This window comes from Maylandia zebra, linkage group LG18 (assembly GCF_041146795.1).
Source record: "Maylandia zebra isolate NMK-2024a linkage group LG18, Mzebra_GT3a, whole genome shotgun sequence".
In the NCBI taxonomy this organism is placed as follows: domain Eukaryota; kingdom Metazoa; phylum Chordata; class Actinopteri; order Cichliformes; family Cichlidae; genus Maylandia; species Maylandia zebra.
This window is the reverse complement of record NC_135184.1, coordinates 37,942,433-37,955,547: the sequence shown is the minus strand read 5'-3', so window position 1 is coordinate 37,955,547 and position 13,115 is coordinate 37,942,433. Positions and strand designations below refer to the sequence as shown.

Genomic DNA, 13,115 nt, shown 5'->3' with positions numbered 1-13,115 from the left:
GCAGAAAGCTTGTTTAAACAGAAAGGTTTTTACTGCTTTTTAAAAGAATCACCAGACGTGGTGGTAGACGGTCCTCGTTACTCTGCAGCCGTGTTCAGGGAACAACCAACAAACTCTGTGAGCGCAGACAACCAGCAGCAGCAGCGTGTAAGACGCTGGGATAAATAATCTGGGGCCATTTAGTGCTCTGTATGTTAAAACGAGAATTTTTAACTAATTCTAAAATCTATTAGAAGCCAATGTAAAGAATATAAAACAGGAGTAATGTGAGCATGTTTGCTGGAACGTGTCAGTAGTCTGGCTGCGGCATTTTGTTTGGCTTGGAGGCAGAAAGAGACGATTTGCAGATCGTTACATGAAGGAACCTTTAAATACAAGCGCGTCCATGCTCACAGGTGTACACACCGGTGCTCACACACTTTCTCCCCTTTCTCTTCCCCAGTCAAGTCTGTCCCGTATTTAGCAAGTGATAATAAAATAAAATAAACAATAGGGCTGGGATGGTCCATTTGGTAAAGTAAATCCGTTGGGCATCTTTCTTCACCTTTAGACAATAATTCTGATGCAAAAGAACCAAACGGGACAGGCAGAAAAAAAAAAGAGAGGATTTGTCCAAGCTGGTGAACAGATTTTACATGTGGGTTAAGGCCCAGAGAAGAATCCAGTATTATTTCGAATGTTTGGCTCAGCAGGAGGACAGAAAAGCAGAATGTGGTTGAGGAGGAGCTGTGATCATGGTCTCAGCCTTGTTCATGTTTAAAACAAGGATATTTCTATACAAAACAATGTCACGTGTACAGATGTGTGATCTAAAAACACGAGGACTTACATGTTAGCTTTAATCTTCCGGTTTAACAGCAGTCCTTCCCTTTAAATCTACGCTCTCTTCTTCCTCTCCTGTCTTTCTCATCTTTCTCCATCTCTGAGTGAAGTTCGCTCTCTTTCTTTTCTTTCCATGTGAGATGCAGCAGTTGGACTTTCAGCTGCAAACTGTTGTTCTAACTGCAGATTGTAGATAGTTAAGTTTAGGATTTTTTTGGATCTCTCAGTCATGCAAGTGTAGCTGAGAGTAAGTTGATGTAAGAGGCTTTGCTCATCAGATCAGCTTCTCAGGCCACAAATGATGATTGCATGCTACTGGCACATTACGCTCAGCTGCAAAGTCTGTGCAGTAACAGGTTCTGTGACACACAACAAGCTCACACTGCAAGCAGAAAACCATCTCTGTGCAGAAGAAGTTGCACTTGGTGGAAAGTGTCCCCAGTACATTTGTTAAGGGCGAGATTTAGAGCGACTGAAAGTCGCAGGAAAAGATCTTTCCTGAAAGCTGCTGATGGCTGAGAATGCAGCCGGACGTCTGCTAATATGTTCCTATAGTTACAAATCTGTCTGCTAGCAAATGTATGTTGTTGTGTTACAAAGTCTGAGGGCCAGCAGAATACAACACCTTTGTATTCCTATCGCTGATGTCTATGTATTGATGAAAGTCACAAATACACTATATTTTGAATTATATGTTAGTGTTTAACTTTCATTTAATACGTTTCAATGAGTTCATACTTTTGCTTTTGCATCTTTCAGGGGCCGATGTGATTGGTTTCGATGGGCACGGGGTCATCTCCTACCGCTTCAGGAGTAAAAAGTTAAAAATTGTGAAGGACGTCATCTCTCTGAAGTTTCGCACCACAGCAGGAAACGGGGTGCTGCTTCACGGAGAGGGGCAGCAGGGGGACTACATTTCCCTCGAGCTTCACAGAGCGAGACTGCTGCTCAGCATCAACTTAGGTAGCTTTCTAATCTTCCTGGTGTTTGTATCAGAGCGAGTTCTGTTAAACTTTATTAACCACTGATTTCATGACTGATGTGATGTGTCTGTCCAGGCAGCAACCAGAACGGTTCTATTCAGGGTCACACGGCTGTGACCAGTGGAAGCTTGCTGGATGATGACCACTGGCACTCTGTTGTCATCGAGCGTTACCGCAGGAATGTCAATTTTACTTTAGACCGCCACACTCAGCAGTTCAGAACCAATGGAGAATTTGATCACCTGGACCTGGACTACGAGGTACACCCTCCACACCGCTCAGTGAATCATACATTTGACTTAAACTGTGAATGTGTGTGTTCTCATTTAGCAGGAACCTGTTTATTCATGTGTAATCACTTTGGTTTTAAATGTGCTATAGAAATAAAACGTGCTTCCAGCCATCCGCTCTCTTCTGCTTATCCTTGTCAGGGTTGTGGGGGTTTGGATCCTATGATGTACTTATTTAATGAAGTACTTGCTAGGTTCTAAGAATCCTCTCCAAAGTCTTAATTGAAGAGGAAAATATCTTCTTAGTTTGGATGTCACCTCGAAAGGAAGACACACAATGTTTGTTCACATATAAACCGTATTATATGGAGGTAGTCTGACTTTCAGCTCCTCGTCTCCAGCATGATTTAGGTTCTGCTGATGTTTATGGTTATATTAGGCATGCAGTGAAATCTGCTACTTCCTTTTAATGACTTTAACTGAGGCTTCAGTGTTTAGAGGACACGTGTGCACAGGTACGCATATCTGCTGCTAATGTATGTCCTAGTTATCCATCAGCCCTGTCAGCCGGAGCACAGGTTCCATCGTTCAGTTATATTCAGGGCACTGTGCACAGTACACCATTAAGAGTAACTCTGCAGTCACTGCTTGAACAGATTGTTGGTGAAGCTGGAGGAAGAAACTTACCTTTGACAGGAAAAGTAAAGATTCTGGCAGAAATGAACCCACTCGTCATGTTTCACACACAGTTCCTGCTTTGGCACAGCAACAACACAACACTGTCATGATAAAGCTTTCACAAATAATTAGGTCACTTAGTTCAAATGCCTGGGGCTCAATTATTTTGTGAAAGATCAGCTCAATATTTAAGATATTGTCTTTCAAAAGAATTTGACCATTTAATCATTTAGGCTACATAAATTCACATCACTTCATCGTTTCAAAAACATTACTGAATGGCTGTTTGGGAGCTCAGGGCGCATTTAAAAATAGAATACTTTGTGGTGGACATCGTAGCGTGACCTCAGGATCACATCTAAGAGCTACTGTCAGCCAACATTTGTGTTCATGTTTTTAAATCAGAATACTTGTTAAAATTAAGCGTTTTTTCCCCGTGTTTACTTTGTTTACTGTTTATATTTACATTATTATCCAGTGTTTTTGTTTGTTTGTTTCTTTGTTCTTGTACTCAAGAGTTTTTTTGATACTTCTGATACTCTAGTGTGAGAGTGAGACAGGTACAAAGTTGAAGCTGGAAGCAACAGAGGTAAGTGAGCTTAAATACCTGGTCGACCATCCAAGGCATCAGACGGTGCACGCAAAGCATGAAGAAGAGTGTGCAGAGAGGCAGTGAGGGTCGAGACGGGTGTCTTTGTAACAGAAGGATTGCAGCAAGAGTGCAAGTGAACACAAAACGCAGTTTCTAAATGAAGGTGTTTCTTACTAAAAGAAATCCAAACCTGCATGACCCCACGTGACAAAGTGATTGACCCTAAACCCAATGACTGGTTGGGCCACGCTTGTCAGCAACAACTGCAGTCAAGTCTTTGTTGTTTGTTTAACGTGCAAAAAAATCTGAAGTCAGGAAGGAGGCAAACAGTTTGTAACAACACTGTACGGAGCTTATCTCACTGTGTATATTTGATAGTCCGTTTATTCCTGCTGGTGTTCCTACAGTTTACAACATTACTGCGGTTCATCTGTGTAACGCCTGAAATGTTCATTTACTCTTCACAGTTGAGTGAAGTGGTTGTTGTCTGCTGTTATTAGCAGACCTTAAAAAGCGAATCGTTTGACTCTGTGTGGTTGCAGAGATGCAGAATCCCCCAGTGTTGCTTTGTGTTGTGTTCCTCAGATCAGCTTTGGAGGACTTCCTGTGTCTGTGAAGCCAACCTCAGGAGGCAAAGAGAACTTTGTTGGCTGCATGGAGGGAATTACCTACAACGGGGAAAACATCACTAGTCTGGTGCGCAGGAAGAAGGTTGACACCACCAGCTTTGTAAGAAGTGTCTTCTCTTTGAGTTCATGTGCCCAGCCTTGTGTAAATGTAGACTCGAATGCTGCAATGATCTTAAAAACCCTTTTGCAGTTTTTCTGTTATTTGGCAGTTTGCATCTTTTCCTAAACTAAATATGTCATGGCCACTCGTCTGTGGAGGAAAACTCTTCTTCAGCTTCAGTAACATGCCTCGATTCGTCGTGACCCAAACAGCTCTAAACGTACTTTTTAAACCATATATTACTGTTGTTTGTGTTAACCTCTGCCAGACAATGTAAAATATTTTTCTTCTTTATTGGGATCTTCTTAAATAACAAAGTTAATTGAGTGGATTTAATTGTTTGTTGCTCCTGTGGATTTGTCCCAAACAGTCTCTAACCTGAACACTTTCGACCTGTCAGAACATTAAAAGGAGCTCCGGTAGTTTCTTCACTGTTGCTCAAACTCCTGAGCAGTGTTGGTCAAATTACTTGAAAAAAGTAATCAGTAACTAATTACCGATTACTCCCCCAAGAAACTAATCCCATTACTTTACTGATTACTGATTTTCAAAAGTAATTAATTACTTAGTTACTTAGTTACTTTTTAAAAACACGATTTACAACCTGAAGAGGTGATAAAGTGATAGATCTTTCAGCCCAATTCTACTTTTTCTGCATAATCCATCATACAAAATGTAATCAAATGGAAAAGTCTCTTTTTAAAACTTGTTTTATTAGTTTTAATCTTTTAACTTTATGCATCAAGCAAACATTTAATTATCTGCAACATTCTCTGACTGGAAGAAATTAGTTTAACATTTAAACCTATTTTCTGCACATTCCAGCACATAAAATAAAATATTTTTTGTGTTTACACTCACTCTTTCAAATAGATGCAAGTAAAACACAGCAGAAAATAAATAAAGTCAAAGACTCAGCAGTCCTTTTGCTCTATTTTCACCTGTAAAGCAGGAGTGGGGTAGGCGGAGGTTTACCCTGGTGCAGGTGTGCCGCGGTCAGTGGAAGGATACGGCAGTTTCTCTGTGAGTTTCCCATTACGTCGTAGCTACTCGGTGCTTGTTGGAAGTTTAGGGTTTTTTCGCTGTAAAAAGAAGTTTTCTTCCCACGCACAGCGGACACTAATGTTTTTGTCACTTTTTTTGTTACTTCCACGCTTTAAACGCTGCACGCTCATACTCTCTCCCACACTTGATATATGATCCATTGTTGATCTGCACACAGCTGTTGTCACCAATGGTTACGTCACTGTCCTGAGACATTCTCGCAAAAAATCACGGTTTTAGTAACGCAGTAACGCAGCGTTCCTACGGGAAAGTAACGGTAATCTAATTACCGTTTTTGCAATAGTAATCCCTTACTTTACTCGTTACTTGAAAAAAGTAATCAGATTACAGTAACGCGTACTGCCCATCTCTGTTCGTCACAACAACAGTCACTGTTATACAATATTATGGTCAACAGTATCAAGTGCTCTTCAAAGTAAAACACTTCCTGTAACAAGCTTTTACAATAAAATAAATAATTACCATTAACTGTTTGAACACATTTTCTACATATTCACTGCAGTAATGAGAAGCAGAGCATGTTTTAGTGTTTCCTGCATGTCCAAGTAGTAACACGTAAAAGATCAATAAATCACAACATCCTCCCAGCTGATTAACAGCTGTTCATCCGTGTCCAGCTGCTTCAGTGCATTTACTCATCTCGAGTGGATGCAGTAACTGAGCAGGTCTGTGCAGCAAGCTTTAAACTGTGAACAATGCAGGAACAGCTGTGTCCGAGGAAATGCGTTTGTCTGGTCTCTCCAACCAGGACAACATCGCCCACGTTCATCACACTGGGTGTTTTTACTGGTAAAAGCCACCGACCTTCTGGTTAGTGGCCGACCTGCTCTGCCACCTGAGCTACAGCTACCTCCAAGTGCTCACAGCTCTGGAACTGTGCAAAGAGGACAGAGGCCTCAATATCGCCTCTACTTCTGTCAGTATACTAGTGAGCTCCTCAAAGTTCAGCGAAGCCCTCCCAGGACACTCCTTAGATTTGTTTTCACAGAGTTCTCAGGCTTTTCCCAGAAGCCACCCCACCAAGCTGCTCACTCAACAATAAACTGAAGAACGTCTCTGATGGTCTGCTCTTTCAAATGTCATGAACAAGCCTACATAACCTTCGTCTTGCAATAAATCTCTTTACTTTACAGTTCTAAATAAACCACCCCAGTGATGGTGCATTGAACAGTGCAGTGTAATCACAGGCTGCCAGTTAACCACAGTGAATCTGTGATTCGTTGGCAGCACCCATGGGTGTTGCTATCTGAAACTAAAACCAGAATACCGTAGCCTCCCACACTAAGACTGTGGTTGTCCTCTAAGAATGGATTTTGAATCTCTCCTTCCTCAGGTGGCACATTTCTTGTCTGAAACTTGTCTAACTCGTTAGAGCTCATTTTGATTGCCGGTTCTTTTTTCCACTCCATAGTAACCACTGTGTTTTTAGCTCAGATGTTCAAACTGAGTGGACTTCCTAGTCTGTGACTAGACTGGCTTTTAGTAACGTATTCACTGTGAAAATGTCCGAAATGTAAAAAACAGACATGCACGTGGATCCACGCGCCCAACATTTGATGACGTTCATGTTACTCAGACCTACGCTGGCCCTACAGGACTCGCAGAAGTGGAAATTATAGCATCAAGTCTTTATTCCACACACTCTGAGCACCTAAACTGCCTGACAACCGTTTTCAATTTAGAATCACCAAATAAAATGAAGTTTCAAAATAAAAGTCTGTTAGGTACTGTCTCCATAAATCTCTTTATCGGTTTCTTTCTTCCACTGTAGCGTAACCTGACATTTTCCTGCTCCGAATCCAACACCTCCCCAGTTTTCTTCAACTCCACATCCTTCCTGCGGCTGCCGGGTCAGACTGACAGCGACACCCTGTCAGTCAGTCTGTCTTTCAGGACGTGGAATCCCAACGGCCTTCTGATGTTCACCGCCCTGGCGGATGGCTGGGTGGAGCTGGGCCTGACGGAGGCAAAAATCACCGTCTATATGAATGTGACACAGAAGAAGAACACACGTATAGACATTTCATCAAGTGAGCTCAGCTCGTTGGTTTTCGGTTGTTTAATTATTATCTCGAGGTCCTTTTTGGTCTCTTTGTCTTCACTTCGATCGCTGTTGTGTTTTCCTGTTAAACTTTTCTTCATGTGTTTTTCCTCATAGGTTCAGGTCTGAATGATGGACAGTGGCATAGTGTCCACCTGAATGCACTGGAAAACTATGCAATGCTGACAGTTGATGGAGATGAGGCCTCCACAGTTAGAACAGCTATCCCCATCCAGATCCAGACTGGAGGAACATATTACTTTGGAGGTGTGTTAAGTCTAATTGTTGAATGTTGTCATTGTGTTTCTTAAATTTGTAAAGTCTTAGTTCAAGCAGTAGCAAAGAGATCCCTGTGATCCTGAGCACCTCTGCAGCCTCTCTGTGCTGGGGGAGGTTTTATTGTAGACACATCCTCTCTGACAGATCTGCTTCTTGTGTTGTTGCTTCCTGCTTCTATGACCCTTTTGGTCAGGAGGAGGTCACACACACACACACACACACACACACACACACACACACACACACACACACAGTGCCTTGTCTTAGAACCATTGGGGGCTTTTACATGGGGAGGTGCTTGTGTTGTGTAAACTGTAACTGTCGTGGGAATAAACAGCTGTGAGGAAGCTGCTCTTTGAAGGATTTGGGCTACAGACAGCTGATGAGCACTAAGCTCCACCGCCTGGTTCTGACCAAAGCTTCCCTCGTTAGCGGCTGAAGATGTTCTGTCTTGTCTTGTGTTCTTCATGAGGAATACGTCTCTAAACTAGCGGCGCCTGTGGAAACACAGACTCAACAAGGTGATTACTGAAAAATGGGAGTAAACATGATCCAGAGTAATTTGATGTTTTATCAAGTGTGTCCAAGTTTTCTCTTCTCTCCTAAAAACACAGTGTGAGAAAGCAGCACTGATGCAAGTGTGAATTTAAAACGTGCAATAACAGGCTATGACTGCGTGCTACATCCGCGTGGGTAAAATTAGTCCAAGTTTCTTGATTATCAAACAAAATGAAAGTAGATGTTTGTTTTGTCCTGAAGCACAATGACTTTATTTTCACAGAAGCTCGCATCGACCTTCAAGACCCGATTTTTGGTGCCTGAAATAATTGCATGTTTTGAATCCTGCTTAAATGAGATTAAACCGTGCCGTCCTCACCAGCTTCATTCCAGTATACTTCTGCTGGTGATAATAATGCCTTTGCTGCTCTCCGTCTTTGTCTAGGTTATTTTCTGCAAACTAACACCAGATCACATCAGCGCTCCTTCCAGGGCTGCATGCAGATGATCCACATAGATGATCACCTGGTGGACCTCAAGGCGGTGGAGCAGGGCCTCATTGGAACTTTTGAAAATGTCAGCCTAGATATGTGTGCCATTATAGACAGGTATTTATCCCAGAAGTCCAAAGCTAAGATTGTAATAAAGAATTAAAAGCACAGTGGATTGTTGTTGGGACCTCCATCAGGCTGGAGGGTGGAGAGGGGTTGAAGTCGTGTTCTCACTGAGTTTCCTGCTGTTTCATGTGTCGCGGTTCGAATTTTGAGGAAGAGACATACGACTGAAAGTCCATAGTGGGTCAACACAAATGATTTTATTAAAACACATATATGTGGTGAAAATGGGCTCTGCGAAACATCAGGCTCCATCTCCCCCTGACAATAGGTGGGTGTGATATTTATACTTATGATGACCAGTAACTCCAGCGAGGACATATTCTAAAAAGGAACCGCTACTTCCTCTGTTCCTCCAGATGCTTCCTGTTATTACACTTTTCTAGACTTACACAACATTTGCAATCAGTTTACCCAGACAGGCTATGTGTCTGTGTTGTTAATCTAAGTGCATGACCCCCCTCTAAGTCATCTGTTACCAGGCAAACATCCACAGCACAGGGCACACGGCCTTTATTTCCTTTCTTAAACAATCATAGAAAATATATGTTAAATTGTATATATATAAGCAATCCTTCCAGCTTGAACTTTGCTCCATTGATCGGCCAGACATCGCGCTGCCCGTAGCTTCAACCCTTTAATTATGCAATATGTGTGTAACATGATTACAGTTGCCCCTGCAATGAAAGATTATGTGCTTACACCTGAAATACAGACTTTACTGTAACCTCACCAGTTTCAATAAATGTGTCAATGAAATGACAATAATGATAAATCATAAATGATGCAACAGTAATAATAAGGATTATGGATGTAAAATAATATTTCATCTCGACACATGTCAGGTGTGTTCCAAACTACTGTGAGCACAGCGGCCGCTGCTCTCAGACGTGGGACGCATTCACCTGCAACTGCAGTGGCACTGGCTACACTGGAGCTACTTGTCATACCTGTAAGTGCAGTTATACTCTGGCATTTGTTTAATTAATGGTAATCCTAATGTTATGTTAATCATAAGACTGGTTTTTAGTTAGTTGGTTATTTCATGATCTATTTGCTCAGGTTCCCTGAAAAATGTTAGATTTTTTAAAGATGCTCGGATTCTTTATCAAGTTCATTCTTTTAGGCTGAAGGTAGCTGTGAACATCAGTGTTTTTGTTTTTTAATCTCTGCCCACTCAGTGGTACAGTCAGGGCAACCGCCCAGATCCTGTTAGCATCTAGTTCTAAGGCTTTCATTCTGCATTTATCCATCAAATACACTGTTCCTCCCTTTATTCAAATACTGTACCATTATTATTACTACCAATATTTTCCATGCAACCTTACATGGCTGCAGACACAAGTCACAATACTGAAAGGTACCAGCAGCAGTCGTTGAGGGTGCCAGTAGAGTAAATTCCTGTGACTGAACTGAGTGCCCAGGGTTACTTTTCTAGACGTTTCCAGCTCTGGGACGGGCTGCTGACTTGTGTCATATTGGTGCCAACTTTTTGGCTTTTGCGTCTGACTCTATGGTGAAAATGGATGCACACAGACAGACTATACCTTGCTTCCCCTGATAGCACTGTATCAGCAATCATGTGAGGAGTATAAGCACCAAGGCAAGAGTTCGGGGAGCTACTGGATAGACCCAGATGGCAGCGGCTCTATAACCCCCTTCAGAGTCCACTGTGACATGACAGGTAAGATATTCAATCTTTATTTAAACCAGCATGAAGAATATATTCCAGCACAAATTACTTCAGGTTTATCATGTGACTGATTGTATTTAGGTAAATCTGTGATGTAGAAGGAGCAGAGAATATTTACATGTCAGTTGTTTTTCTTAGAGGATGTGGTTTGGACCACGCTGAGGAACGACCTGTCTCCTCAGACGTCAGTATCCAGTGCAGACAAGGGCAACGCAGTGCTGCAGATTTCTTACAATATGACTGAGGAACAGGTACACACTTAATGTTACACACTCCGTTTCCTACATGCACTGCACTTTTTCTTTTTTAACAAAACAGTTTGCTAACAATAAACATGCAGACACAAAACTGAAGTAGAAACAAAGTTCATCTTCTAAGCATTGTTAATCGACTGTTCAGCGTTACAGATATTTTGGGGAGAAGTCCAACGATTCGATGGGTTCATAAGCAGAATCGTGTTGGTCGTACGGGGCTGGCTGCTTGAGTCACAGGTTTTTATAGTCATGTTAAACAGTTGAACCTGTTCAGGACTAGATGGCTTTAATCAGTCCACAGTGCTCTAAACAATAAAGAAGAACCCAGCTGTTCGGTTGGTTTTCATTCCAACACACGTCACAGACCGTAAATATCACAGACTAAGAAATGTTCTTAGCAGACAAATGACAAATCAGCATACTCGTGTCTGTCTCGTGTGTCCAGATGTTGTCAGTAACCAGCAGTGCAGAGTACTGTGAGCAGTACGTCGCCTACGCTTGCCGAATGTCCCGCCTGCTCAGCGGTCCAGGTGATGATGCCTATTATCGACCTTTTCACTCACTATAAAGAATGTGTTTACTCTGTTCATCACACCCATCATTATTATCATAACACATACTGTAAACATTAAAGTGATATTTTTGAATGGTGCGTGTGTTCAGAAGTGTTTAAGTAGCAGTACACTGTAGCTGTTTGGTTCGACCTCCAGATGGCGTCCCTTTCACTTGGTGGTTCGGAAGAGCCAATGAAAAGCATTCTTATTGGGGGGGTTCAGGACCAGGGATCCAGAAGTGTGCCTGTGGTATTGAACACAACTGTACTGATTCCAAACACTACTGCAACTGTGATGCAGACCTGCGTGCCTGGTGAGTGTACCCTCACTCAGCCGCTCAGCTGAGCTGTATCGTGTTACAAACTAGAGTTTATAGTTTCATCCTGTAGGTCAGGGGTCGGCAACCTTTCTGATGATGAGTGCATCTAAAGTTTCCTCAGAAGTCAGTGTGCCATATGACTGCATTAGCAATACATTTAATAACGCTCTATATTAACAGTTACACACTATATAGAAAAACTTTATAGAATTATATTTGTTCACAGATGTTGGCAGCTGTCAGCGAATAGTTATCAGCTGTTTGGAAACAAAAAAAAGACTTTTTATCCATAACAGCAAATGAACTGAACAACAGAAAATGCAAATGCTGTTTATCCTCACAACAATGTTAACAGACGCTGTTGTGACAGTGATGCACAGTCTTGTTGGTATATGTATGATTTCTATACATTTTACATCAGACAAAAACTTTGGTTGTAAAATTCAGATAATTATTTAAACAAGAATAAGAAAGTATATCTTTGTGCCCCCCTCTCCCTGTTAATGCCCTACCTGCCCCCCTGGCAAAACTTTGCTAGACCCGCCCCTTAGAAAAGGATCCTGGTGTTATTTGTCTCTCAGAAACAGTTCATAACTTCAACTCATTCATGTCACCTAAAAGGTAAACCTGTTTCTCCATCACAGCTCTGATGGTTCAGTAAGGACATCTCAGAATCAGAATCAGAATCAGAATACTTTATTGATCCCTGGGGGAAATTATTTTTTGTTACAGTGCTCCATTTTAAACCAACATTAAGACAAGACAGACAATACGCTAACTAAGAATAGTACAATATATACATATATATACATACATACATACATAAGTCACTTATAAATAAATATTTGGAAAAGAAACATGTGTAGTTGTAGCAGCAAACAGTGTGTTAAGTGGATGCGTTGTACAGGGAGATGGCCACAGGCAGGAATGATTTCCTGTGTCGTTCAGTGGTGCTTTTCGGTAATCTCAGTCTCTCACTGAACGAGCTCCTGTGACTGACCAACATGTCATGGAGTGGGTGGGAGGTGTTATCCAACATTGTCTTTATCTTGGACAGCATCCGCCTCTCCGACACCACCTTGAGGGAGTCCAGCTCCATCCCCACAACATTGCTGGCCTTACGGATCAGTTTATTAAGTCTGTTGGCATCTGCGACCCTCAGCCTGCTCCCCCAGCATGCAACAGCATCTCCTGGTTTCATCTTCATGTTTCCCTCTCACCACATATCCAAACCAACATCATGACCAGCAGCTTTACAGCTGTGGCTCCAGCAAACATCAGCTGATACTAGAAATTAATATTAAATAAATTTTAACAACAGCTGATCAAGCTTAAACGTGCTGCTGTTGTTTAGCACGACATCCGCTGGTTTCCTCTTTCTGGCGCAAAGTGGGCGATAAATAAACAAGAGAGAAAAGCCGATCAGCTGATCATTGATCAGTTTCATGATTGAAGTAGAAACAGGAGAGGGAGGGGGAGAAGAAGAGGCAGCTGTGCAGCGTAAACACAGAGTAACTCCAGCTTTGTGTCTTTTTCATTGTAGCTGAAGTCCGGGACAAACTGTTCTTTTTCAGCTCAACATGAAATGCGTAATATTTTCTCTGAATACGAGACGATAACGTCTTTTTACAGAACATTTGGCAACTCTACTAACTAACCTTATGAATAAAATAAATTTCACTATCAGTAACATCATAGCACCACCCAGCTGTATAGAAACTCCGTCATCCTAGCTAGTACGCAGTACGAGTTATTGTAACTGAC

The 13,115-nt window shown here is 41.9% G+C and overlaps 1 protein-coding gene across 1 annotated transcript in view; it reads left to right on the top strand.

Moving 5' to 3' along the window:
* cntnap2b (contactin associated protein 2b) overlaps positions 1 to 13,115 on the top strand; it is a 46,995-nt gene that overhangs the window by 11,605 nt on the left and 22,275 nt on the right. The window contains exons 5-15 of the mRNA XM_014411252.3: positions 1,582 to 1,785; positions 1,881 to 2,065; positions 3,891 to 4,034; positions 6,871 to 7,129; positions 7,258 to 7,407; positions 8,363 to 8,525; positions 9,377 to 9,483; positions 10,096 to 10,215; positions 10,363 to 10,475; positions 10,924 to 11,008; positions 11,189 to 11,345. Coding sequence (XP_014266738.3) covers positions 1,582 to 1,785; positions 1,881 to 2,065; positions 3,891 to 4,034; positions 6,871 to 7,129; positions 7,258 to 7,407; positions 8,363 to 8,525; positions 9,377 to 9,483; positions 10,096 to 10,215; positions 10,363 to 10,475; positions 10,924 to 11,008; positions 11,189 to 11,345 — 1,687 coding nt within the window. The remainder of the gene's footprint in view (positions 1 to 1,581; positions 1,786 to 1,880; positions 2,066 to 3,890; positions 4,035 to 6,870; positions 7,130 to 7,257; positions 7,408 to 8,362; positions 8,526 to 9,376; positions 9,484 to 10,095; positions 10,216 to 10,362; positions 10,476 to 10,923; positions 11,009 to 11,188; positions 11,346 to 13,115) is intronic.